This window comes from Pseudophryne corroboree, chromosome 3 (genome assembly GCF_028390025.1).
Source record: "Pseudophryne corroboree isolate aPseCor3 chromosome 3, aPseCor3.hap2, whole genome shotgun sequence".
Classification (NCBI taxonomy): Eukaryota; Metazoa; Chordata; class Amphibia; order Anura; family Myobatrachidae; genus Pseudophryne; species Pseudophryne corroboree.
In genome coordinates this window covers 45116240-45143180 of record NC_086446.1, presented here as the reverse complement: position 1 = coordinate 45143180, position 26941 = coordinate 45116240, and the positions used below count along the sequence as shown (strand labels likewise).

Genomic DNA, 26941 nt, shown 5'->3' with positions numbered 1-26941 from the left:
TGTGTCTTGGTGTGAGTCCAAGAGGTTTCCTACGGTGGAGTTTCAACTGGGACGGTTTCTCCTCTTCCTGCAGGCCTGAGGTTGGGATCTGTGAAGGTCCAGATTTCAGCCCTATCCATTTTCTTCCAGTAACAATTGGCTGCCCTCCTTGAGGTTCAGACCTTTTTGAAGGGAGTTCTGCACATCCAGCCTCCCCTTGTACCGCCTGCGGCGCCACGGATCTTAACGTGATGTTGCAGTTTCTCCAGTCTAACTGGTTTGAGCCTCTGCAAGAGCTTGAGGTCAAGTTTCTTACGTGGAAGGCTGTCACTTTGTTGGCCTTAGCTTCTGCTAGACGTGTGTCGGAGTTGGGGGCTTTGTCTTGTAAGAGCCCCTACTTGATCTTTCATGCAGATAGAGCTGAGCTCCGGACGCGTCGGCAGTTTCTTCTGAAGGTTGTGTCGGCATTTCATATCAACCAACCTATTGTGGTGCCAGTTGCTGCTGACTCCTCAATTTCATCTAAGTCCTTAGATGTGCTAAGGGCTCTGAAGATATATGTGAAAAGGAGCTCATCACAGAAAATTTTACTCTCTTTTTGTCCTATATAATCCCCCAATAATTGGGTGTCCTGCTTCTAAGCAGACAATTTCTCGCTGGATCAGGGTCACTATCCAGCATGCATATTCTACGGCAGGATTGCCGTGTCCTAAGTCTGTTAAGGCCCACTCTACTCATAAGGTGGGGTTTTCCTGGGCGGCTGCCCGGGGTGTCTCGGCATTACAGCTTTGCCGAGCAGCAACTTGGTCTGGGACGAACACGTTTGCAAAGTTCTACAAGTTCGATACTTTGGCCTCTGATGATCTGAAGTTCAGTCAATCAGTTCTGCAGGAGCCTCCGCGCTCTCCCTCTCATTCTGGGAACTTTGATACATCCCCATGGTACTAATATGGACCCCAGCATCCTCTAGGACGTAAGAGAAAATAGGATTTTAATTACCTACCGGTAAATCCTTTTCTCGTAGTCCGTAGAGGATGCTGGGCGCCCGCCCAGCGCTTCGTTTTCCTGCAGTTGTTATCTGGTTCAGTACAACTTTGTTGTTAGTTATGTACGGCATTTTCTCATACGTCCTAGAGGATGCTGGGGACACTTCAAGAACCACAGGGTATAGACGGGATCCGCAGGAGACATGGGCACTTTTAGACTTTGAAGGGGTGTGAACTGGTTCCTCTCTCTATGCCCCTCCTCCAGACTCCAGTTTTAGAATTGTGCCCAGGGAGACTGGTCACATACAGGGGAGCTCTACTGAGTTTCTCTGAAAAGACTTTGTTAGGTTTTTTTATTTTCAGGGAGCGCTGCTGGCAACAGTCTCCCTCCATCGTGGGACTTAGGGGAGAGAAGTCAGACCTACTTCTAATGAGTTTAAAGGCTCTGCTTCTTGGTTACAGGACACCATTAGCTCCTGAGGGTTTGGAACATTAGGAACGCCTAGGGGTTCACTCCCAGAGCCCGCCGTCACCCGCCTTGCAGAGCCAGAAGTCAGAAGACAGGTGAGTAGAAGAAGACAGAAGACTTCAGTGACGGCTTTCTGAGGTACCGCACAGCGATCCCGCTGCGCGCCATGCTCCCACACACACAGCGGCACGACAGGGTGCAGGGCGCGGGCGCCCTGGGCAGCATAAAATCCTCATTTTCAGGCTGGCAAAAGTGGTATATAGTGCCTGGGCACAAAATCCGAACCCCCGCCAGTATATTATATTAAGAAAATAGCGGGGCTGAAGCGTGCCCCATTAAGGGGGCGGGGCTTAGCTCTCACAGCTCTCATCAGCGCCATTTTCTCTTCACAGAAGCTGCAGAGATGCTGGTCCTCTCCTCCAAACACTGCTATACAAGTAACAGGGTGCAAAACGGGGGGGGGTACATAATTTGGTGCAAATATAAAAGCTCTATTGGTCTGGGGCTTTATATTAAAGGTTCAGATCTGGGATTGAGCGCTGGGTTGTGAGCTGGCAAACTCCCTCTGTGTTTCTCTGACAGGCTTTACTGCGGGTCTGTCCCCTAGTTGCCCAGTGTGTCTGTGGGTGTCGGTACAAGTGTGTCGGCATGTCTGAGACGGAGTGCTCTTCCCAGGAGGAGACTGTGGTAGGGAGAGAAACGGCTGTGGGAGTGACCCTGTCAGCACCACCGACTCCTGATTGGGTAAATCTGTTGAATACCTTGAATGCTAATGTGGCTCTTATTAATAAGAGATTGGATAAATCTGAATCTCAGAACCAGGCATGGAAGAAATCTGTGGAGGATGTGTTATCACAGGTCCGGACCCCTCGGGGTCACACAAACGTTCATTTGCTCAGTTGGCAGACACAGATACCGACACGGACACTGACTCCGGTGTCGACTATAGTGATACCAGATTAGACCCAAAATTGTAAAAGAACATTCAGTACATGATTGTGGCAATAAAAGACGTGTTACATATGACTGAGGACCCTACTGTTCCTGATACTAGGGTCTGTATGTTTAAGGGAAAGAAACCTGAGGTAACATTTCCGCCCTCTCATGAACTGAATACCTTTTTTGAAAAAATGTAGGAAAATCCTGACAAAAAGTTTCTGATTCCCAAAAGGATTCAGGTGGCGTATCCGTTCCCCTCTGCGGATAGATATAAGTGGGAATCATCAGGTCAGGTGCTTCCCCATTGTGGACAAGGCCCTATCACAGTTGTCTAAAAGGGTGGCTTTACTGTCTCCTGACACTGCAGCCCTTAAGGATCCTGCGGATCGTAGACAGGAGAATACGTTAAAATCCATTTACGTCGCCACAGGTACGCTGCTCAGACCAACCATTGCATCGGCGTGGGTGAGAACTGCTATTGAAAAGTGGGCAGATAACTTGTCATCTGATATAGATACCCTAGATAGGGATAGCATCCTGTTAACTTTTGGTTATATCAGGGACGCTGCGGCCTACCTAAAGGAGGTGGCGAGGGATATTGGCATTTTGGGATCAAAAGCCAATGACATGGCAATTTCAGCTAGGTGGGCATTGTGGATTCATCAATGGAATGCTGATGCTGACTCTAAGAAAGCTATGGAGTCTCTCCCATATAACGGTAGTGTCTTGTTTGGTGAGGGTCTCACTGGTTTGGTATCTACTGCTACCGTGGGTAAGTCGTCATTTTTGCCTTATGTTCCTCCACAACAAAAGAAAGCTCACCACTTTCAGATACAGTACTTTCGGCCAAATAAATACAAAAAAGGCAGAGGTTATTCCTTCCTTGCCAATAGAGGAAGGGGAAAAGGTAAAAGATCTCCGGCCGTGGCAGGTTCCCAGGAGCAGAAGTCCTCCCCGGCTTCTGCCAAATCCACCGCATGACGCTGGGGCTCCTCTGCGGGAGTCCGCACCGGTGGGGGCACGTCTCAAGCTCTTTGTCACGATCCGGGTACTGAGACGCCATTTTCTGCCCGTTAGGTGCCTCCTGAGGTTGGCTCAGCAGGCTAGGGCCAGGCTTTAACCTTGGTTGTGGCCTGCAGCGCTGGTCTTAGCATCCACCCGGGTATGTGTACTCACGGAAGTGCGGTGCTCTCTGCCCCGCCGCGGCCGTCACCGCCGCATCCGAGGACCTATCCTGGATACACGTCCTCCATGTGTCTTTGCCATTCCTGTGGCCGCTGTGTGCATCTGGGTGCATGAAGCTCTGCTGTTGCGGCCTCCGCCGCCATTTTTACATGGCTAAAGTACTTTGTTCCCCTTCTGTGTGTGTGTGTTCATGGGCGCAGCCATGTTGGACTTCATCACATGACATTGTTCCTCCTATCCGCAGTGCTGACAGTGCTGGAGCCTAATTGCCCACCAATCCCTGCTAAGCTGTGGGTATAAATATCCTGGATTCACACCCAGAAGATTGTCAGTGCTTCTGTTTCCTTCAGCTACTCCAGTGTGCAGTTCTCTGTGGACTCTCTCTGCAGCTCAGCCTGACTCTCCAGTGGTTTCCTCCTGCGGTGCATTCCAGCTCTCCTGTATCCAGCTTGGTGAGCAGCCTGCTTCTCTGTGTTCCCGCATCCAGTGCTAAGTAGTGTGTATACTCCGGCTTCCCAGCAGCCACTCTTCATTTATACCCCTTTCACATCGCACAAATAACCCGGTATCGACACGGCAAATTGCCGTGTCGACACGGGTCAGTGTGCGATGTGAAAGCACTTTCTCTGAATTAGCGGGTCGCCTGACCCGGTAATTCAACCCGGTATAAAAGAAGGATTATACCCGGGTTGATTACCGGGTCAGGTGCGGTGTGAATGGGAGCCGTGTCGATGCGACACGGTTCCCATTCACAGCATAGGGAGAGGCGGCGCAGGAGATGAGCTCATCTCCCAGCGCCGCCTCCACCCCCGCCCCTGCTGCTGCTGCGTTCCCCCGCTGCTATGGCAACCGACCCGGTATATTGCCGGGTCGGAAAGCCAGCAGAAGGGAGCAAATGCCGGATCCCACCCGGTAAGGACACGTTTCTTTTACCGGGTGGGATCCGGCATTAGCGATGTGAAAGCGGTATTACATTTCTCAATTACCAGCGAACCCCAGCCTCACTTCTTATTTACCAGCGAACCCCAGCCTCATTTCTTATTTATCAGTGAACCCCAGCCTCATTTCTTATTTACCAGCGAACCCCAGCCTCATTTCTTATTTACCAGCGAACCCCAGCCTCATTTCTTATTTACCAGCGAACCCCAGCCTTATTTCTTATTTATCAGCGAACCCCAGTTTCATTTCCCATTTACCTGCAAACTTCAGCTTCATCTTCTGTTTACTCACGAACACTCACATTATTTACAGCTTCACAAATCATCCTCATCATCACGTTAATCCTCACCTGAGTCCTCAAGCTTTATACAGAACTTTTTATTCATTTCGGATTACTGGTCTCAACCAGCAGTATGTTCTTTATCCCTTGTGACAGTATTATTTCAATGCACCTTATTTGACTTTTTATTTAATAAAAACCTTCAAAGTTATTTCAGTTGTCGTGGTCACGCCTTCAGGCTTCTATTACTACTACTGTGCGCATGTCTAGGAGTCCACTCTCTCCTCCTACATTCCGGTACCAGTCAGCCCCTACAATTGAGGCTTCCAGTCACCGTCATCAGCCCTCAGTTGTGACACTCTTCAGTCAATTCTGGGCTCGTTCGGCCCTGGACCCATGGGTTTTAGAAATAGTGGCCCTCATTCCGAGTTGATCGGTCACAAGGAGAATGTAGCAGAGTTACACACGCTAAGCCTACGCCTACTGGGAGTGTATCTTAGCTTCTTAAAAGTGCGACTGAGGTAATCGCAATATTGCGATCACAAACCTCGTAGCAGTTTTAGAGTAGCTTCAGACTTACTCTGCCTGTGCGATCAGTTCAGTGCTTGTCGTTCCTGGTTGACGTCACAAACACACCCAGCGTTCGCCCAGACACTCCCACCGTTTCTCCGGCCACTCCTGCGTTTTTTCCGGAAACGGTAGCGTTTTCAGCCACACGCCCATAAAACGCCGTGCTTCCGCCCAGTAACACCCATTTCCTGTCAATCACACTACGATCGCCGGAGCGAAGAAAAAGCCGTGAGTAAAATTACTTTCTTCATAGCAAAGTTACTTGGCGCAGTCGCAGTGCGAACATTGCGCATGCGTACTAAGCGGATTTTCATTGCGATGCGATGAAAAATACAGAGCGAACAACTCGGAATGAGGGCCAGTGTCCCAGGGGAACAAACTGAAGTTTCAAGACGTTCCCCTCACCGATTTTTCAAATCGGCCTTACCAGTTTCTCTTCCGGACAGGAAGGCTGTATGCGATGCAATACAGAAGTTGTGACTAAATCAGGTCATTATCAGGGTTCCCCTGTCACAATAGGGAGAAGGCTTTTATTCAAGCCTGTTTGTGGTCCTGAAACCGGAGGGCTCGGTCAGACCAATTCTGAACCTAAAGTCCCTCAATCTTTACCTAAGAAAATTCAAATTCAAGATGGAATCTCCCTGAGCGGTGATCTCCAGTCTGGAGGAAGGCGTGTTGGTCGACATAAAGGATGCCTACTTACACGTCCCCATATATCCTCCGCATCAGGCTTACCCGAGGTTTGCTATTTAGGATTGTCATTACCAATTTCAGACGTTGCCATTTGGTCTGTCCACGGCTCCGAGGATTTTCACCAAGGTAATGGCGGAAATGATGGTTCTCCTTCGCAGACAAGGAGTCACAATTGTCCCTTACTTGGATGATCTCCTGATAATGGCGAGATCCAAAGACAAGCTGGAGCAGGACATTGCGCTCTCCCTGACAGTTCTGCAGCAACATGGTTGGCCCCTAAACTTGCCGAAGTCACAGTTGAATCCGACGAAACGGCTGTCGTTTTTGGGAATGATTCTGGACACAAAACTACAGAGTTTTTCTTCCAGAAGAGAAGGCTCTGGAAATTCAGGGTTTGGTCAAACAAATTCTGAAACCAGCGAGAGTATCAGTCCATCAATGCACTCGATTGCTGGGCGGCCTACGAGGCCATTCAATTTGGTAGATTCCATGCCAGAGTGTTTCAGTGGGACCTATTGGACAAGTGGTCCGGATCCCATCTGCACATGCACCGGAAAATAATCCTGTCCTCCAAGACCAGAATCTCACTCCTGTGGTGGCTGCACACCCCTCACCCCCTAGAGGGACGCAGGTTCAGAATCCAGGACTGAATCCTAGTAACCACGGATGCGAGTCACCGAGGCTGGGGAGCAGTCACACAGGGGGAAACCTTCCAGGGAAAATGGTCAAGCCAGGAAGTTTGTTTACACGTAAATGGCCCTTAAATCCTGAACGTTTATAACGGCCTTTTTCAAGCGGAACGTCTTCTTCGCAAGCTGCCCGTCCTAATACGTTCGGACAACATAACAGCAGTGGCGCACATAAACTGCCAGGGTGGAACGAAGAGCAGGGCGGCAATGGTAGAGGCCACAAAAGTTCTCCGCTGGGCGGAAAGACATACAAGCGCTCTGTCAGCAATCTTCATTCCAGGAGTGGACAACTGGGAAGCAGACTTCCTCAGCAGACACGATCTCCATCCAGGAGAGTGGGGTCTTCATCAAGAGGTCTTCACAGAGGTGACAATTCTTTGGGGAATTCCTCAAATAGTATGATGGCGTCTCGCCTCAACAAGAAACTTCAGAGATATTGTTCCAGGTCGAGGGATCCTCAAGCAATAGCAGTGGACGCGCTGGTGACACCATGGGTGTTTCAGTCGGTGTACGTGTTCCCTCCGCTTCCACTCATTCCAAAGGTGCTAAAGATCATAAGAAGAACAAAGGTTCAGGCGATCGTCATTGTTCTGGACTGGCCAAGGAGGGCTTGGTATCCAGATCTTCAGGAATTACTCTTAAGAGATCCCTGGCCTCTTCCGCTACGAGAGGATCTGTTACAGCAGGGGCCGTGCGTATATCACGTCTTACTGCGGCTACGTTTGATGGCTTGGCGGTTGAACGCCGGATCCTTGCCGAAAGGGTATTTCCAGTGAAGTCATTCCCACACTTCTTCAAGCTAGAAAAGTAGTAATGTCTAACCATTATCACCGTATTTGGAGAAAATATGTGTCTTGGTGTGAATCCAAGAAGGCTCCTACGGAAGAATTTCAGCTGGGGCGTTTTCTCCATTTCCTGCAAGCAGGTGTTGATGCGGGCCCAAAGTTAGGCTCGATTTAAAGTACAAATTTCGGCCTTATCGGTTTTCTTTCAAAAACAATTGGCCTTCCTTCCAGAAGTTCAGACTTTCGTGAAAGGAGTTTTGCACATCCAACCTCCATTTGTGCCCCTAGTGGCACCATGGGATCTTAACGTGGTGTTGCATTTTCTTCAGTCACATTGGTTTGAACCTTTACAGAAGGTTGAGTTGAAATTTCTCACTTGGAAAGTGGTCATGCTATTGGCCTTAGCATCCGCAAGGCGGTTGTCTGAGTTAGCGGCTTTGTCTCACAAGAGCCCTTATTTAATCTTCCATGAGGATAGAACGGAGTTGAGGATTCGTCAACAATTTCTGCTGTAGGTGGTTTCATCGTTCCACATGAACCAGCCTATTGTGGTGCCAGTGGCTACTGACGCCTTCGCGGAGTCAAAATCTCTCAATGTTGTCAGGGCCTTGAAGATTTATGTTGCCAGAACGGCACAACTTAGGAAAATGGAAACCTTGTTTATCCTGTATGCTGCCAACAAGATTGGAACGACTGCTTCAAAGCAGACTATTGCGCGCTGGATCTGCAATACGATTCAGCATGCTCATTCTACGGCTGGATTGCCGTTACCGAAATCAGTGAAGGCCCACTCTACCAGGAAAGTGGGCTCATCCTGGGCGGCTGCCCGTGGAGTCTCGGCATTACAACTCTGCCGAGCAGCTACTTGGTCGGGTTCAAACACTTTTGCAAAATTTTATAAGTTTGATACCCTGGCTGATGAGGACCTCATGTTTGGTCAATCGGTGCTGCAGAGTCATCCGCACTCTCCCGCCCGTTCTAGACCTTTGGTATAAACCACATGGTTCTTGAAGTGTCCCCAGCATCCTCTAGGACGTAAGAGAAAATAGGATTTTGATATCTACCGGTAAATCCTTTTCTCTTAGTCCGTAGAGGATGCTGGGCGCCTGTCCCAGTGCGGACTCTATCTGCAGTTATTAGTTATTAATTATGTTTACACACAGGTTGTGTTTCTGTTATAGTCAGCCTGTTGCTGACATGGTTCATGCCGTTGACTGGAGTTTCTGTTAAATGCCATGTTGTACGGCGTGTTTGTGGTGTGAGCTCTCACCTTAGCTTAACAATAAATCTTTTTCCTCGAAATGTCCATCTCCCTGGGCACAGTTCCTATAACTGGAGTCTGGAGGAGGGGCATAGAGGGAGGAGCCAGTTCACATCCCTTCAAAGTCTTAAAGTGCCCATGTCTCCTGTGGATCCCGTCTATACCCCCATGGTTCTTGAAGTGTCCTCAGCATCCTCTACGGACTAAGAGAAAAGGATTTACCAGTAGGTATCAAAATCCTATTATTACTTGGTAAGTAATGTTTCAGCTGTTGCTGAAGGTTTTCAAGCTCGTTAGCTTGATGTGCCCTGTATGTGTGAGCTGGTATGAATCTCGCCCCTATCTGTGTATAATCCTTCTCTCGAAGATGTCCATCTCCTTGGGCACAGTTTCTAGACTGAGTCTGGTAGGAGGGGCGTAGAGGGAGGGGCCAGCCCACACTCTCAAATTCTTAAAGTGCCAATGGCTCCTGGGGGACCCGTCTATAGCCCATGGTACTAATGTGGACCCCGGCATCCTCTACGGACTACGAATAAAAAGGATTTACAGGTAGGTAATTAAAATACTTTTTTTAATTACCTACCGGTAAATCCTTTTGTTGTAGTCCCTAAGGGATATTGGGCGCCCGCCTCTGTGCTGTGACTTTCTGCAGATTCTCTGTTATGTGTTACCTCTTCAGCTGTTGCTGTTTATGTTGCCAGCTGTTGCTGGCCAAGTTATGTTATGGTGTGCTGGTGTGTAAATCTCACCACACTTATTATTATGTTCCTTCTCTCAAGTATGTCATTTCTTGAGAGAAGGAACATACACAGATAGTTTTACCTATAACTGCCTGTGAGAGGAAGCATAGAGGGGAGGAGCCAGCACACCCAGTTGAAGAAATGTAAAGTGCACTGGCTCCTTTGGACCCCGTCTATACCCTATCGTACTAATGTGTCCCCAATATCCCTTATGGACTATGAGAAAAGGATTTACCGGTAGATATCAAAATCCTATTTTTGTCCCTTCTGCTCACTACCTGGGGGTAAATAATATCACACAACATATTAATCGTGAAATGAGAGGATAAAGAGTGTAGTAATACATTTGCAGGTGCGCACATAGCAGGGGATTCCTGTTGCCCAGATCCTTTCTGAAGTGAGATCATAGAGACCCTGCCTGTCTCCTCCCACATTCTTTAACTATTTACTGTTTCCTGGTGCAGCCAATCAGAATAGAGCGCGGGGAGCCCAGGATGTAGAGAGGGGACACAGCAATGAGTGAGGCATGAAGAGGGTGCTTCAGAAATGTTACGGCCCATATAGATAGTTACTGGTAGTGGGATTGTCTATCAGAGCATAATGCAGCTGTCTATATATTACTATAGAGATGTCATCCACGCCAGACACTAGTGTGACCCAATGTTGGTGATGTGTATACGTCCACTGTAGTACTTTCACTATCACACTGTGAGAGGCTGCTGCTATATATTGTTATATACCAGAACGTCATCTGATTAGTACTCAGGCTTATGCTCCTTCTACTGATATAAATGGTCAGATATTTGAATATGTTACATGTGTTTAATGTGATGTTATGTTAATTATTTTAATTATTATATTTATTTCTAGATAATTACGTGGTGCGGATCCAGAGACTTTGAGGATGGACATGGACCGGAGTCACACAAATGAGAGGATATTACATCTCACCCTGGAGATCGTCCACCTGCTGACTGGGGAGGTGAGGGGATCTGGGAGTGTCACAATGACATCACTTCTATCTATAGTAATAATACCGGGACATGACTAAGGAGGTGAGTGGATCTGGGAGTGTCACATTGACGTCATTTACATCTATAATAATAATAATACAGGGACATGACTGGGGAGGTGAGGGGATCTGGCAGTGTCACAGTGACATCACTTATACCTAGAGTAATAATGCAGGGACATGACTGGGGAGGTGAGGGGATCTGGGAGTGTCACAGTGACATCACTTCTATCTATAGTAATAATACAATGACATGACTGGGGAGGTGAGAGGATCTGGGAGTATCACAGTGACATCACTTCTATCTGTAGTAATAATAAAGGGACATGACTGTAGAGGTTAGGGGATCTGGGAACGTCACAATGACATCACATATATCTACAGTAATAATACCGGGACATGACTGGGGAGGTGAGGGGATCTGGCAGTGTCACGGTGACGCCATTTACATCTATAGTAATAATACAGGGACATGACTGAGGAGGTGATGGGATCTGGGAGTGTCACAGTGACATCACTAATACCTATAGTAATAATACAAGGACATGGTTGGGGAGGTGAGTGGATATGGGAGCGTCACAGTGACATAACATATATCTATAGTAATAATACAGGGACATGACTGGGGATGTGAGGGGATCTGGGAGTGTCACAGTGACATCACTTATATCTATAGTAATTATACAGGGACATGACTGGGGAGGTGAGGGGATCTGGGAGCGTCACAGTAACATCACATATCTATAGTAGTAATACAGGGACTAGACTGGGGAGGTGAAGGGATCTGGAAGTGTCACAGTAACGTAATTTACATCTATAGTAATAATACAGGGACATGACTGGGGAGGTGAAGGGATCTGGGAGTTTCATAGTGCCATTATAGATCTATAGTAATAATACAGGGACATGACTGGGGAGGTGATGGGATCTGGGAGATTCACACTGACATCACTTATATCTATAGTAATAATACAGGGACATGACTGGGGAGGTGAGGGGATCTGGGAGATTCACAGTGACATCACTTATATATACTGTTTAGTAATAATACAGGGAGATGACTGGGGAGGTGAGTGGATCTGGGAGGCTCCACTTCTTATGATTCTGGACTCCAGGATGCACCTATTTAGACATATTCAGGATAATTAATAAAAGGTTTGTACATTTGGATGTAGCTGGTAATATGAGGTGTGACTTCCAGCCTCTGTGGATCCTTTACAGAAACAGTAGTATCACAGTGTTACCTCTCCTGCATCTCCACCACTCTCAGTGGGCGGCTGTTCTCAGTCCTCTGTTTTCCTCCAGCTCCCTCCACATCATCATCTTACTGTCTGCACTACTCTGTCCAAGGCACGTGATTCATCTGTGGGTGCCGACCATATACCGAGGACACTGAGTGCTGGGCCCACTGAGGATGGCGGGAGACGTGCTATATACACTCCACTATCCTGTATACAGGAAATGGTTCCATGTAAGATTGGAGTTGTCCTCATAGATTACACTGTTGTGTTTTTTGCAGGTATTCCCTAAAAAGTGTAACTTCAAATAGGCAAACTAATTAATTTACTTTCAACGTTGTCTCTATCAATACACAGGGTTACACAGTAGTGAAGAAGACATTCCTTGACCATCTGACAACCATTAGCTGTGCCTCCATCACGGTGCCTCCACCTCAGTCACAGATACATGAGAGGGACGATGACCAGAAGATCCTGGAACTCACCAACAAGATCATTCAGCAGCCATCTGGAGAGGTGACTACTGGGAATGGGGCATTATACAGTAACACCAGGGGATGTGTCTGGGTGATGACTGGAGAGGTGACTGCTGGGAATGGGCATTATACAGTAACACCAGGGGATGTGTCTGGGTGATGACTGGAGAGGTGACTGCTGGGAATGGGACATTATACAGTAACACCAGGGAACGTGTCTGGGTGATGACTGGAGAGGTGACTGCTGGGAATGGGGCATTATACAGTAACACCAGGGGACGTGTCTGGGTGATGACTGGAGAGGTGACTGCTGGGAATGGGGCATTATACAGTAACACCAGGGGACGTGTCTGGGTGATGACTGGAGAGGTGACTGCTGGGAATGGGACATTATACAGTAACACCAGGGGATGTGTCTGGGTGATGACTGGAGAGGTGACTGCTGGGAATGGGACATTATACAGTAACACCAGGGGATGTTTCTGGGTGATGACTGGAGAGGTGACTGCTGGGAATGGTGCATTATACAGTAACAGCAGGGGATGTGTCTGGGTGATGACTGGAGAGGTGACTGCTGGGAATGGGTCATTATACAGTAACACCAGGGGACGTGTCTGGGTGATGACTGGAGAGGTGACTGCTGGGAATGGGTCCTTATACAGTAACACCAGGGGACGTGTCTGGGTGATGACTGGAGAGGTGACTGCTGGGAATGGGGCATTATACAGTAACACCAGGAGATGTGTCTGGGTGATGACTGGAGAGGTGACTGCTGGGAATGGGGCATTATACAGTAACACCAGGAGATGTGTCTGGGTGATGACTGGAGAGGTGACTGCTGGGAATGGGGCATTATACAGTAACACCGGATGGACGTGTCCGGGTGATGACTGGAGAGGTGACTGCTGGGAATGGGACATTATACAGTAACGCCAGGGGATGTGTCTGAGTGATGACTGGAGAGGTGACTGCTGGGAATGGGGCATTATACAGTAACACCAGGGGACGTGTCTGGGTGATGACTGGAGAGGTGACTGCTGGGAATGGGTCATTATACAGTAACACCAGGGGACGTGTCTGGGTGATGACTGCAGAGGTGACTGCTGGGAATGGGTCATTATACAGTAACACCAGGGGACGTGTCTGGGTGATGACTGGAGAGGTGACTGCTGGGAATGGGACATTATACAGTAACACCAGGGGACGTGTCTGGGTGATGACTGGAGAGGTGACTGCTGGGAATGGTGCATTATACAGTAACTCCAGGGGACGTGTCTGGGTGATGACTGGAGAGGTGACTGCTGGGAATGGGGTATTATACAGTAACACCAGGGGACGTGTCTGGGTGATGACTGGAGAGGTGACTGCTCGGAATGGGACATTATACAGTAACTCCAGGGGACGTGTCTGAGTGATGACTGGAGAGGTGACTGCTGGGAATGGGGCATTATACAGTAACTCCAGGGGACGTGTCTGGGTGATGACTGGAGAGGTGACTGCTGGGAATGGGGCATTATACAGTAACACCAGGGGACGTGTCCGGGTGATGACTGGAGAGGTGACTGCTGGGAATGGGACATTATACAGTAACTCCAGGGGACGTGTCTGGGTTTTGACTGGAGAGGTGACTGCTGGGAATGGGGCATTATACAGTAACACCAGGGGACGTGTCTGGGTGATGACTGGAGAGGTGACTGCTGGGAATGGGACATTATACAGTAACACCAGGGGATGTGTCTGGGTGATGACAGGAGATGTGACTGCTGGGAATGGGACATTATACAGTAACACCAGGGGACGTGTCTGGATGATGACAGGAGATGTGACTGCTGGGAATGGGACATTATACAGTAACACCAGGGGACGTGTCTGGGTGATGACTGGAGAGGTGACTGCTGGGAATGGGACATTATACAGTAACACCAGGGGATGTGTCTGGGTGATGACAGGAGATGTGACTGCTGGGAATGGGACATTATACTGTAACACCAGGGGACGTGTCTGGGTGATGACTGGAGAGGTGACTGCTGGGAATGGGGCATTATACAGTAACACCAGGGGACGTGTCTGGGTGATGACTGGAGAGGTGACTGCTGGCAATGGGGCATTATACAGTAACACCAGGGGATGTGTCTGGGTGATGACTGGAGAGGTGACTGCTGGGAATGGGGCATTGTACATTAACACCAGGGGACGTGTCTGGGTGATGACTGGAGAGGTGACTTCTGGGAATGGGACATTATACAGTAACACCAGGGGACGTGTCTGGGTGATGACTGGAGAGGTGACTGCTGGGAATGGGACATTATACAGTAACACCAGGGGATGTGTCTGGGTGATGACTGTATCACTGTGTGTGTCAGGTTCCTATAAGGTGTCAGAATGTCACTGTCTATCTCTCCATGCAGGAGGGGGAGTATATAGAGGAACACAGGGGTCTGTACAAGGACGTGATGATGGAGAATCACCGGCCCCTCACATCACTGGGTAAGACGAGACTGTCATGCATTGTACAGGGGAGAGCAGGTATGGGGTCCCCTATATACACACATCATCTGATAATCACATATATACACTGTACTCAGTCACTGTGTGTCTCCTACAGATGGACCCAGTAACAGAGATACCCCAGAGAGATGTCCCCGTCCTCTGTATTCCCAGGATTGTACAGAGGAGAATCACAGGATCCCACAGAAGGATCAGATAGGTGGGATTTAGGGTCTCGCCAATATACCAAAGTGACTTTTAACTGCTTCGTCTGTATTAAAACTGTGTATCATACACTGATATTATACTGTTTAATCTCAAGTAATGACATCAGACATTATTAGAAAGGTGTTTTTTTTGTGGGTTATTTAGGATGAATTTCTGACTGATAATAATGCAGAATATATAGTGGGAGAAGAAGAGACGTATTTTACTGATAATATGGCAAAACATACAGAAGAAGAAGAAGAAGAGTCGTATGTGACTGATATGAAAGAAGAATTTATAGAGGGAGAAGAAAAGACGTATTTTACTGATAACATGGCAAAACATACAGAAGAAGAAGGAGAAGAAGAAGAGACGTATGTGAGGGGGGATCAGCAGTGTAAGGAGGAGCAAATACCTACAGCCATCAGCACAGGTGAGTAATAAACACTTATTACAGAACAGTCACATGTTCTCCTTACTCAGTCACTGCAGCAGTTTCTTATTCTACACCCTCCTCTGTCAGTACAGACTAATGATGGAAATGTATCTGCCCAGTGGGAGATTCAGGAGCCATCAGCCCCTATTTCATTAACGTCCTAGAGGATGCTGGGGACTCCGTAAGGACCATGGGGATAGATGGGCTCCGCAGGAGACATGGGCCCTGGGCAGCAATATAAACCTCTTATTTGGCAAAAGAGAGCATATATACAGCTGGACACTGTATATATGCATGAGCCCCGCCAATTTTACTCTTTTAGCGGGACTGAAGCCCGCCGCCGAGGGGGCGGGGCTACTCCCTCAGCACTCACCAGTGCCATGTTTTTCTCCACAGCACCGCTGAGAGGAAGCACCCCGGACTCTCCCCTGCTTATACCATGGTAGAAGAGAGGGCTTTAAAGAAGAGGGAGGGGGGGGGGGGCACATAATTCGGCACAGATAATAATAACAGCACTACTGGGTAAACATTAAATTGCTGTGTTTTTCCTGGGGTATTAGCGCTGGGTGTGTGCTGGCATACTCTCTCTCTCTCTGTCTCTCCAAAGGGCCTTGTGGGGGAACTGTCTTCAGATAAGAGAATTCCCTGAGTGTGTGGTGTGTCGGTACGTGTGTGTCGACATGTCTGAGGTAAAAGGCTCTTCTACGGAGGAGATGGAGCAAATGTGTGTGTGTGTGGTGTCTCCGTCGACAACGCCGACACCTGACTGGATATGTGGAGTTAAGTGCTGAAGAAAATTTATTGCACAAAAGATTAGAGAACAGACAGTGGGGTATATTTACTAAGGTCTCGATTTTGGCCGAGATGGTGTTTTTTCTTCCAAGTGTCATCTCAGGAATTTTTTTTTTCAAATAACTTTTTATTGAGTCATCATGAAAGTCACAAAAAGCAAATAAATCATAAGGTTATAATTCACAAACATTAAGATCAAGTAGTATACATCAACAATGTCTACATTAAGGGTATCAAGGTAACCAACTAATGTACACAATTACATGCGGTACAGTCGCACTGCATATAAGTAACTATTACTTATCCGCCGCACGACCAACGGAATCGTTTTTTTAGGCTGCGAAACCTTCAGCCGGAGCGTATTCTCAAAACGGGCCTATATGGGTACTACGCTATCCCCCGGGGCTGTGCTCACTACCTCTGACCTTTCTTAAGTCAGGGTCTTCAGTGCTTCGTTACTTACCTTAAACGGATTTCTGACTCTCGCGGACCTTTTGATCTGCTGTACTACTAATTGCTCCTTTTACCTTATACACTGTTAACGTGAGATGGCCTTCTCCCACGCCACCACGTGTTCACTTCACGGGTGTCCTTTGACGAGATCTCGATTTCCGGGGTTCACACAAAAACCTTTATTTGCATACACATGCTCTTTCTCTTCATATATACTTTGATTTTTCTGTACAGAAAATTTCTTTCATTCAGGTAACACAGGCTAATCCCAGAGGAGATGCAACGAGAGAAGGATCTTTTTTAAACTAAAATTTTGGAAACTGAACAAATCTGTGCTATTATCGCGTGGCTTCCGTATCGCCTACTAAAACAATGCTATCGTGTGATTTGTATCTAGTGGGCGTATCTGTACGCACATTGCGTAATTTACGCCACGTGTGTAGGCCTTTGCGTTGCGTACGCTGTCTCGCACTCGGTCAGAGACACGTGTACACAGGCCGGATACTCCCGCAGTAACACAAATAACACGCTTCTATAAACGCAAACGATATTTAACTATAATCGTTTACCAAGCACCACACAGTGTCTCCTGTATAACCTTTATAACTGGGTCAGGCTGCGTGCGTGTTTTACAATTACTCCCTTAAGTATTAATCTTACTTTTAACTAAATAGCAACAAATTTTCTCAGCACGTGATCAATGCCAATGGCAAACAGAAAGGTAGATATGTGAAAGTACACAAATGAAAATACAGGTGTGTTGCGTGTGCTATATGCACCAATACAGAAATTAAAACAGGTTTAAAAGACAATAGCTTAACGTTCTTAGCTTTCGGATTCGGATCCCACCAGCATCCCTACAAACCAAGCGGAGCAGACGCTTATCTAATCAGCACTACCATATCCCCGACCACCAAATGGTTAACAGGGGGATACTACCTTCCTGCCCTTTGCTGATGGATAAAGTCTGCCTGGTTCCGCTAGGCTGTGGATATGAGGAGGCCCGGACGATGCCCCCAATTGATAATGTCAATTATTACCTTAAAACATAAGCTATATACTATTTACGGACTAAGTACGCTATTGGCGCACTGAGTACCGTAAGGGTACGCACTTAGCGTAGCAGACGCTAGGCCGTGGGCGCGATGCACGAGCGACACGTATGCTCACAGAATCACGCTTAGTATCGAGCACGCTATAGGCGTCCCGAGCACCGTAATGCTACGCTATTGGCGTAGCGGACGCTGCGCCGTGAGTGAGACACGAGCGGCGCAGACGCTCACAGAATGTTACACAGAAAACCTTATTAACCACACACAGTAAGGGTAAGCTTATACTCTAAACCTTGGCAATGTAATACTACAATGATGTAACGCTTATTAACCTTGATAATATGTAAGCTGTTTGAGCGATTGAGACGCTAAGAAAACCCTTTACAGTAACTAGTGAAAACACAAGACCTGGTTTGGATTTAAAAACTTTGTGGATGATTCTTTAGAGTGAAAAGGGAAAACACTACAAAACTAACATCAAAATCTAAACAGAATAACAAGGAATAATATGAACAATAGCATACAATCGCAAACACGAGCAAACAGAATGAGAATAAATGGCAAACACAAAGGATAACAAAATGGCTACAGAGAACAATACATACGTGGGAATGATTCAAGAGCGCGTCCTGGATCCAGCCCTCATCATTCAATGAGAAAGCCTTTCAGAGAGAGTAAGTGACTGGCTCAGGCAATGGTGGTCCTTATATACACAGCATACAGTAACAATACAATGGTCCCTATAATCTCATTGTTCATTGGACACAGGAATGTGTCTCTGCATTATAACAAAAGGTCATAGGTGGGTTCGAGCAGGTGGGCTGTGTCTTTCTCCAACTGCTCAGGTGGGAGGTATCCTCAGGTTTCCCGCCGCATGGATAATGAACAGCAAATACAGTAAATGTCTATTAACTACTTTTGTACATAAGTATACGCAGGAGCGAGCAATCTCTTCCTAACCAACACCAAAATGTTACCATTAAAATACTCTACAGCTGGATACTAGACACCAACCTTTATCTGACCCTTCCTATCATGCAAAGAGGAATCTCTCTGTCCAAGAACCATTTACACTAAACATACTTGCTGACATTGTTTATGGGAATAATATCTATAAAACACACTATTTGTGTTAAATGTATTACGAACGAGTCGCACGCTAGACGCTTACAAACTCCGCCGTAAATACTCATCTCCATGCGCATGAGACGTTGGAGCGTCCCCTACGCAACCTGGGGGGATGCGTACGCACGGGAAAGTGGGTGCCCGAGCAGCGGTCATGTGCATTGGGGTTAGTACAAGGCATGTGAATCATGATATTTTTCGACTTTGACACTCAGCCAGCAGCAAAATCCTTAGGCCAGTATAATCTTAAAAAAGCGGGAAGACGGCGCTATTAAGGGGGCGGAGCTTCTCAGAGCGGACCCAGCAGCGTTCAGCGCCATTTTCCTGCCTGCAGCTGCCTGTGAAGAGTAGTCCGTCCAGAGCAACTCCAGTTATCTATATGGTAGAAGGGGGGGGGGGAGGCTGTGTATAGACTGTCACCTATTAAGGGGCACAGTCAGTGCTGTTTAAGGGTCTCCCTATACCTGGAAAGCGCTGTGTGTGGGTTGGCTCCAAACTCTGTCTCTTTGCCATTATTGGGAGGGGGGAAACTCTGTCTGCCCTTTAACCTGTGTGTATGTGGGGTTTGCAAGCAACCATGTCTAGAGACTGTCTCATATGCTGCATAGGATATATCTTCTCAGTATGATCCCATTCCATGTAATCAGGATTGCACTGTTGTAGCGCAGATCCCGTTTATGGAACCGGAGTGGTTTGCCTCTATTAAGGGGTTTATTTCTTAGATTTCGGAGAGGGTTGCATAGACTGAGAATGCAACTCAGGTATTGCAGTCTTCTATGGTAGTATGGTCCGGTTCTGTTCACTCGGGCCCCCCTGCGGTACACTATCAAAAACGTGCTCTTGCCCAAATTACGCAAGATGGCACGGATACCGATTCTGACACGGCAGACGGTGATGGGGATGTGTTGAGGGGAATGGCATCATTTGCTAAGGAGGTGCAGTTGATGATTGAGGCCATGCGGGATGTGTTGAATATTGCAGACACAATTCCTGTGTAGGTTGAGGAGGCTTACTTCACAGACATTAAGAAAGCCTCGCTAACCTTCCCTGCTTCTAAAGAATTAAATTATATATTTGAAAAATCCTGGGAAAACCCGGATAAAAAATTCCAGATCCCCATACAGGATTCTGCAAGGTTTCTGGTAGAATCCATGAAGGATCCGGGTTCCATGGCTGTGGGGATCTCCTCCATGTCCGTCTCAGCTCGCAGGGGTCTCTGGCCGCGCCAATGGTCTGCGGACGCGGAATCCTGGAAAAGTGTGGAGAACCTACCCAGGTCAGGCTCTTTTTGTGGAGGCGCTGGATGCGTGGATTGCCACAGCTACCGCGGGTAAGTGTCCTTTTCTTCTCTCAGCTGCACCGGCTATGAAGAAACTTTTTTCTCCCAACACGTCACGGTCCTTTCGGCCCGCTAGGACTAGAAAGAATAAGCCCTCTCACACCTTCTTTAGAGGTGGTCGTGCCAAATCCAAAAAACCTGCAACTGCAGGTTCCCAGGACCAGAAGTCTGCTTCTGGTGCCTCAAAGCCCTCAGCATAACGGTGGACCGCACAGCCTGGAGGTAGGTCAGGTGGGAGCGAGACTCCGGCATTTCAGCCACGTCTGGGTGTCGTCTGGCCTGGATCCCTGGGTACAGGATATTGTGTCCCAGGGGTACAGACTGGAGTTTCAAACTCTTTCACCTCACCGAATCTTCAATCAGGCTTGCCAGCTTTGCCGGCAGACAGAGCTTTTCTACTGGACGCTGTCCGAAAATTGGAACTGTTGGAGGTCATTGTTCCAGTTCCACCTCATCAGTTAAACAAGGGTTACTAAGCAAAACTTTTTAAGGTACAGAAGACGAATGGAGGAGGTAACCGGTTCGTTCAGGCCAATACTGAGCTCGTTAAACCCTTATCTCAAGGAGTTCAAATTCAAAATGGAGTCTCTGAGAGCGGTGATTTCCAAACTGGCGGAGGGGATGTTCCTGGTGTCCCTGGACATCAAGAATGCATACCTCCACATTCCGATGTGGTTGCCGCATCAGGCTTACCTCAGGTTTGCACTGTTAGCCGATCACTATTAATTTAAAGCACTGCCATTCGGTCTCTCCACGGCACCGAGGGTCTTCACCAAGGTGATGGTGGAGATAATGGTTCTCCTCCGCAAGCAGGGGGTGAACATAATTCCATATCTGGACGACCTGCTGATCAAGGCATCGTCCAGGGAGAAGTTGTTAAGGTCCATTGCTCTCACAACGCATCTGCTCAGGGAGCACGGTTGGATCCTGAACCTTCCAAAGTCTCATCTGGAGCCGACAAGGAGGCTGTCTTTTTCTGGGGATGATCCTCGACACGGACGTGCAGAGGGTGTTCCTACCAGTGGAGAAAGCGTTGGTGATACAAACAATGGTCTGTGATGTCTTGAAGCCTGCCCGGGTATCGGTTCATCAGTGCATCCACCTGCTGGGGAAGATGGTTGCCTCCTACGAGACTCTGCAGTACGGAAGGTTTCATGCTCAGTCCTTTCAACTGGATCTCCTGGACCAGTTGTCGGGATCCCACCTACACATGCACCAGAGGATACGTCTGTCACCAAAAGCAAGGATTTCACTCCTCTGGTGGCTGCAACTGCCTCACCTTCTGGAGGTTCGGGGTTCAGGACTGGATCCTTCTAACCATGGATGCAAGTCTCAGAGGTTGGGGAGCAGTCACTCAAGGGAAAACCTTCCAAGGAAGGTGGTCAAGTCAGGAATCCTTTCTTCCAATAAACTTCCTGGAGCTGAGAGCCATGTACAACAGCCTTCTTCAAGCAGCACACCTTCTGCAGGATCGGGCTGTTCATGCGCAGTCAGACAACGTGACCACAGTGGCCTACAAAAACTGACAAGGCAGAACGAAGAGCAGGGCTGCAATGTCAGAGGTGACAAGAATCCTCCTCTGGGCAGAAAGGCACACAGTGGCGCTGTCAGCAATCTTAATTCCAGGAGTGGACAACTGGGAAGCGGACTTCCTCAGCAGACACAATCTCCATCCAGGAGAGTGGGGCCTCCTCCCGGAGGTGTTCGAGGAGGTAACAGGTTGGTGGGGGGTTCCTCACATAGACATGATGGCCTCCTGCCTCAACAAGAAGCTGCAGAGGTACTTTTCCAGGTCGAGGGACCCACAAGCAGTGGCGGTGGACGCACTGGTAACACCGTGGGTGTTCCCGTCAGTGTATGTGTTCCCTCCACTTCCTCTCATTCCAAGAGTTCTGCAGATTGTAAAAAGAACAAAGGTTCTGGCACAATCCTCATTGCTTCGGACTGGCCAAGGAGGGCTTGGTACGCGGATCTGCTGGACTTACTGCTGGAAGATCCAAAGACTCTGCCTCTTCGGGAGGATCTCCTACTACAGGGGCTGTTCGCTTATCAATACTTACCACGGCTACGTTTGACAGCATGGCAGTTGAGTGCCAGATCTTAGCTCGGAACGGTATTCCGAGCGCAGTTATTCCTACTATGATACAGGCTAGGAAGGGAGTGACGTCTAAATATTACCATCGAATTTGGAAAAAGTATGTGTCTTTGTGTGAATCCAAGTGTCACGATCCGGGTATCTGGACGCCATTACCTGCCGTTCAGGTATCTTCTGAGACTGGCCCAGCGTTCCAAGTCCGGATCTCATCTGTGTCCACACTCTGTGCATCCCTCCTGTTGTTCTGAGACACTACTACAGCGACGCCATGTTTGAATCCAACATGGCGTCTCCCGTCCTCTGCGGCCTCCGCCGCCGTTCCTGTAATATTGCTGCAGGTTCTCAGAGTGGTTTATTATGCCTGCCGCGGTCTCCACGTGTCTCGGCATATAATTGCCATCTGGCGTCTCATGTCCTCCGCGGCTGGCGCCGCCATTATCACTATGTTTACACATTACATTTCTAACCAGTTTACCCTCCAGGTTCCAGCATGGGCGCAGCCATGTTGGATTTGATCACATGCTCCAATTCCTCCAATCCACCATCTCTGAATCTGCATAATTGCCTAGCTAATGCCTGCATAGCAGCAGGTATAAGTATCCTGTGTCTAGGCCAGATAGATGTCCGTGCTTTGAATGTCATACCTTGTTCCAGTCTCTCTTTCCTGTGGCTTGTTTCTCCAGGTTCCATTTCCTGCCTCCAGCATCCACAAAGAGACCCGCACCTGCTTTCCATCCTGCGGTGCAGCCTGACTTTACAGTCCTCTGTGGCTGTCCAGTTTCCAGCTATCTACTATCTGCTTCCAGCAGCCAGCTTTCAAACAGATTCCAGCTTCTACAAAACACCGGTGCTGATCCAGCGGATCATATCTACCAGCAGTATCCACTACCACCGGTAATCATCTATCAGCTATTCTGTTTCTACGCTCACTAGCATCTCACATCATCCACTCTGTAGTTCATCACCTGGCTGGTTCCATCCAGCACCCACTCCGTGACTTTAGTACCTGGCTGATTCTATTCAGCATCCACTCCGTGTTTTACCACCTGGCTGGTTCCATCCAGCTGATACAGCAGCTTACTCAAATTACCAGATTAACCTGTTACAACTACTGGCATGTTCCTCGGCTATCTCCACTACTACAACCAGGCCTGTGACAATGCTAAATTCCTTTGTCGTATAAACAACCCTTTATGAAGCTAAGAACACTGTACGCTGTTTACTTAAGAAGTACCGTAATGGTACGCTGTTGGCGTAACGATCGCTCGGCCGTAGGCGAGACGCTCAAGCGTCACGTTCGCTCGCGGCCCAGCGATCACAGGACACGTTATTGGTTATGTCTAGGGTAATGATTCGCTATGGCGTAGCTTACGCTCGAGACCACGAGGAGGTCACCAGCGATGCAGATGCTCACAACACTATACCTTTATGTTAAAACCTTATACCAATGAAATACACTGAATACCTTAATGTGAGTACAGGGTGTAAGTGCAACCTTGTGTAACCTGACTAACTACAAAGCTGCTTGAGCGTCACCGACGCTCAAGTGAACACTTAACACTATAGAAAATACACAGATACTGGTTTAGGTTCCAAAGCCTATTAACTGTATTATATCTAATATACTTGTAAAAGGGGATAACAGTACAAATGATACACTACAATATAACAAGGACTTCCTAACCACAGAACTAAACAATAAATACAAAAAGACAATACTACACTGACCTAAATGCAATACAGTACAATACTATAATACTATGAGAGATATAAGAGAAAAGAGGAGAGAGAGAGATAGAGAGAGAGAGAGAAATTGGCTCACAGAAAGACAATGATTACGGAGAGAAACTTACGCACAAAGGGTTTGATCGCCTGCGCCTCGATATCCAGCTCCCGGCTATCAGCAGATAACCGTTGATGAGAGAGAGTGAGCTGGATGTGGTCGGCCTGCCTATTTATGCCCCACACACAATGCAATCTCATAGTCCCTACAATCCCATTGTTCATTGGCCGAAGGAATTCGGCCCTGCATCATAACAAAAGGTCATAAGTTGATTCATATCAGTGGCCCTGGTTATGCAAAATAATGGGTGATGACTAACACATTCCTGTCTTCTGGAGAGCGATTGTTTGGCGAATACAAAACAGAATCCTGTCTGGGTTCTGTTCTATATTCATGATGTCCACTTTCAGTTGAGACAATGACATCTCAGCCCTCATTCTCCTGTATACAAATCCAGCCCCATTTGTAAACACAGGTGTTGGCCCTCCTTATTGAGTCTCAAAAACTCAGTGTAATTAAAGGCTATTGTACTCCGTCTGCGGGAAAGATACTGATTTGGAGTACAATTGATCTTCAATTACTATTCCTGTGTTTACCTTATGCATGTGTAGATATGAGGCCCTCTTAACATGCAAACTATTGTTTGGGGGATCTCTGAGGTCAAAGAGACATTTGAGACCCACTGATGCCTGTCTCCTACTGTTCAGATGCATGACTAAGTAAGAACAAATAATAATAAATAAATGGACATAACTTCTTATGTCCATAACTATTCGCACGAGCGATTAATACGCTCCAAACCAACACCGGAATATTGCTAATTAAATACTCTTCCGATGGGTACCAAACACTGCTGTATGATTCCTGTTAGACCCTTCGTACGATGCAAAGAGGGATTCCTCAGCTCAGGGACATTCTATTTTAACCAAACTTTCAGAATCTATCAAAGGGACCATGATCTATAAACTACATTAATTGTGAACAGTTGTAACGAATGGGTCGCACGCTACGACTACGTAAACTCTACCGTAAATACGCATACCGCGCCTGCGAGTGCACGCTATCGCGGGTATGCGCCTTCACGGGAGAGCGTACGCATGCGCAGCGCGGACCAGTGTGCGGTGCAAATATGGCAACGTGCATAGAGACATTTTTCTGACTTTGACAGTCCACCCTTTGGCAGTCAATAATAACTGCCACAAAACGTTTAAGGAGAAAAATGTAAGTCAGGGGTTAATTGATTTCCATGGTGGGGTAAGGAAGAAGAGAGGAGTAGGTGTGAAAAGGGTATGACCTAGTGAGAAAGCAGAAGCATGTGTGTATGAGTCCATGTTTGGAGGGTCATGTATCATCGTGCCGTACGTGTGGTAAATCAAGCTTCGAGGTATTGCGAAGTATACATTTGAATTCCTTCTTATCCTGTGGTACAGGTCTGTGGATGGGCTGTCAAACTCTACCGAGCTCATTTCGGCTGTGGTTGTAACAAAATGGGGAAGCACATTTTAGTTGATGATACATGAATGGGGGAGGTATGTGGTTGCTGATATCTGTGCCTGTATTCCCTATCGTCTATGTGTGTCGTTACCTGAGGGTTGTAGAGATGAAGATAAAGAACACTTATGGAGAATGCAATGATATTCTATGTCAGGGAAATGTACATCTGTCGTTGAGGTTGTGTTCGGTATCTGTTGAGAGTCGTCTTCTTTGCGCTGTATTGCTCCTTAGGCATGAGCAAATAGCTTTGTCTGAGCCATCAGATTTACAAAAAATGTTGGGCTAGCGTGAGTTTAAAAGTACTAGGGAAACTGGGGATCCATGGCAAAGTTCATCAAGTGTCCATATCATAGGTTATCAAAACTTCATCTTTGGTGCTTGTCTGTTGTCTTGTCTGTATACCGTCTCGTCAACTTCCTCGTCCAAGGGGTCTTTGTATCTTGGAGAAAAGCAGAAAAACAGGTGAAAGAAACGGACCGTATAATCGCATTTTCATCACATTCTGGTTTCTATCATTGGGTCATAAATCAAATCCAGGTTAATTACAGTTTCCTCACTCCTCAAGCTCATCACTTTTGTACTTTGTTTGCACCTCATTAAAGCCTGCCCGCATCTAAATATCAATCCAATCGATATAACGACACCCAAGATACATAGGAGAAACTTTCCAACATCCATTATGACTCCTTGAGCCCAGTCTCCTAAACCGGAGAACCAATTTCGCGGGTTCAACCATGACACCCAACCAGTCAGCTCATTACCTACAGCAGCAAGGGTGAGATTGTGTTTTCGACGAAATTCCCACTTCAATTGGAGAATATCATCCATCTTTTGGTCTATGACCTCTACCGGATCCTCGGTGCTATTTGTGATGTACGTGCAACACTTTATGCCGTACTGTGTTGCCAATGTAACACAATATCCGCCTGTTACTGCTGTAAGATAATTAAGAACCATCCTATGCTGAACTAGTTCTGTTTTATAAGCTTGAAGTTCTCTTCCAGTGTATCTAAACGTGTCATCATACATTTCAGTGATATTATCTAACAAATTGGCGAGTGCGGAAATGTATCTATAATTCATCACACCTCGAGCGGTGCGAGTGAAATCTAACGCTACCAGAACCTGAATCCCGGTGGATTCATGGATAAGATCAGAGGCCGGATGCTCTAACCTTTCTGACAGTTGTCTTTTAACTCGGTGCTCGTAATGAGTGTGAGTATAAGGAGCTTGGGCACCACGGTGTATGTCCTTCATTTTGTCATGTGTAACAGTCATCACTTCAGGCAATACTTTTCCAATATAACACAATCCTTCAGAGTTTGGGGCAAGCCACTTGTACGCCTTTCTCCCACATATGAAATATGCGTCATCGGGGAGAACATAGGGGACGGAGAAGGACATGACCATGTTACAAACCTTCCAGGTGAAATCTCC

At 47.4% G+C, this 26941-nt stretch overlaps 1 protein-coding gene across 3 annotated transcripts in view; it reads left to right on the top strand.

Annotated features, from left to right (window-relative positions):
* The window catches only part of LOC135054674 (gastrula zinc finger protein XlCGF17.1-like), a 58216-nt gene that overhangs the window by 9022 nt on the left and 22253 nt on the right, over positions 1-26941 (top strand). For 2 of the 3 annotated variants that reach the window (XM_063957924.1, XM_063957922.1), the window contains exons 2-6: positions 10386-10497; positions 12123-12281; positions 14650-14728; positions 14847-14948; positions 15101-15368. In XM_063957924.1, coding sequence (XP_063813994.1) covers positions 15170-15368 — 199 coding nt within the window. In that variant the 5' untranslated portion in view covers positions 10386-10497; positions 12123-12281; positions 14650-14728; positions 14847-14948; positions 15101-15169. Of the gene's footprint in view, positions 1-10385; positions 10571-12122; positions 12282-14649; positions 14729-14846; positions 14949-15100; positions 15369-26941 lie in introns of those variants that run through there. The other variant, XM_063957923.1, reaches the window with a different exon arrangement.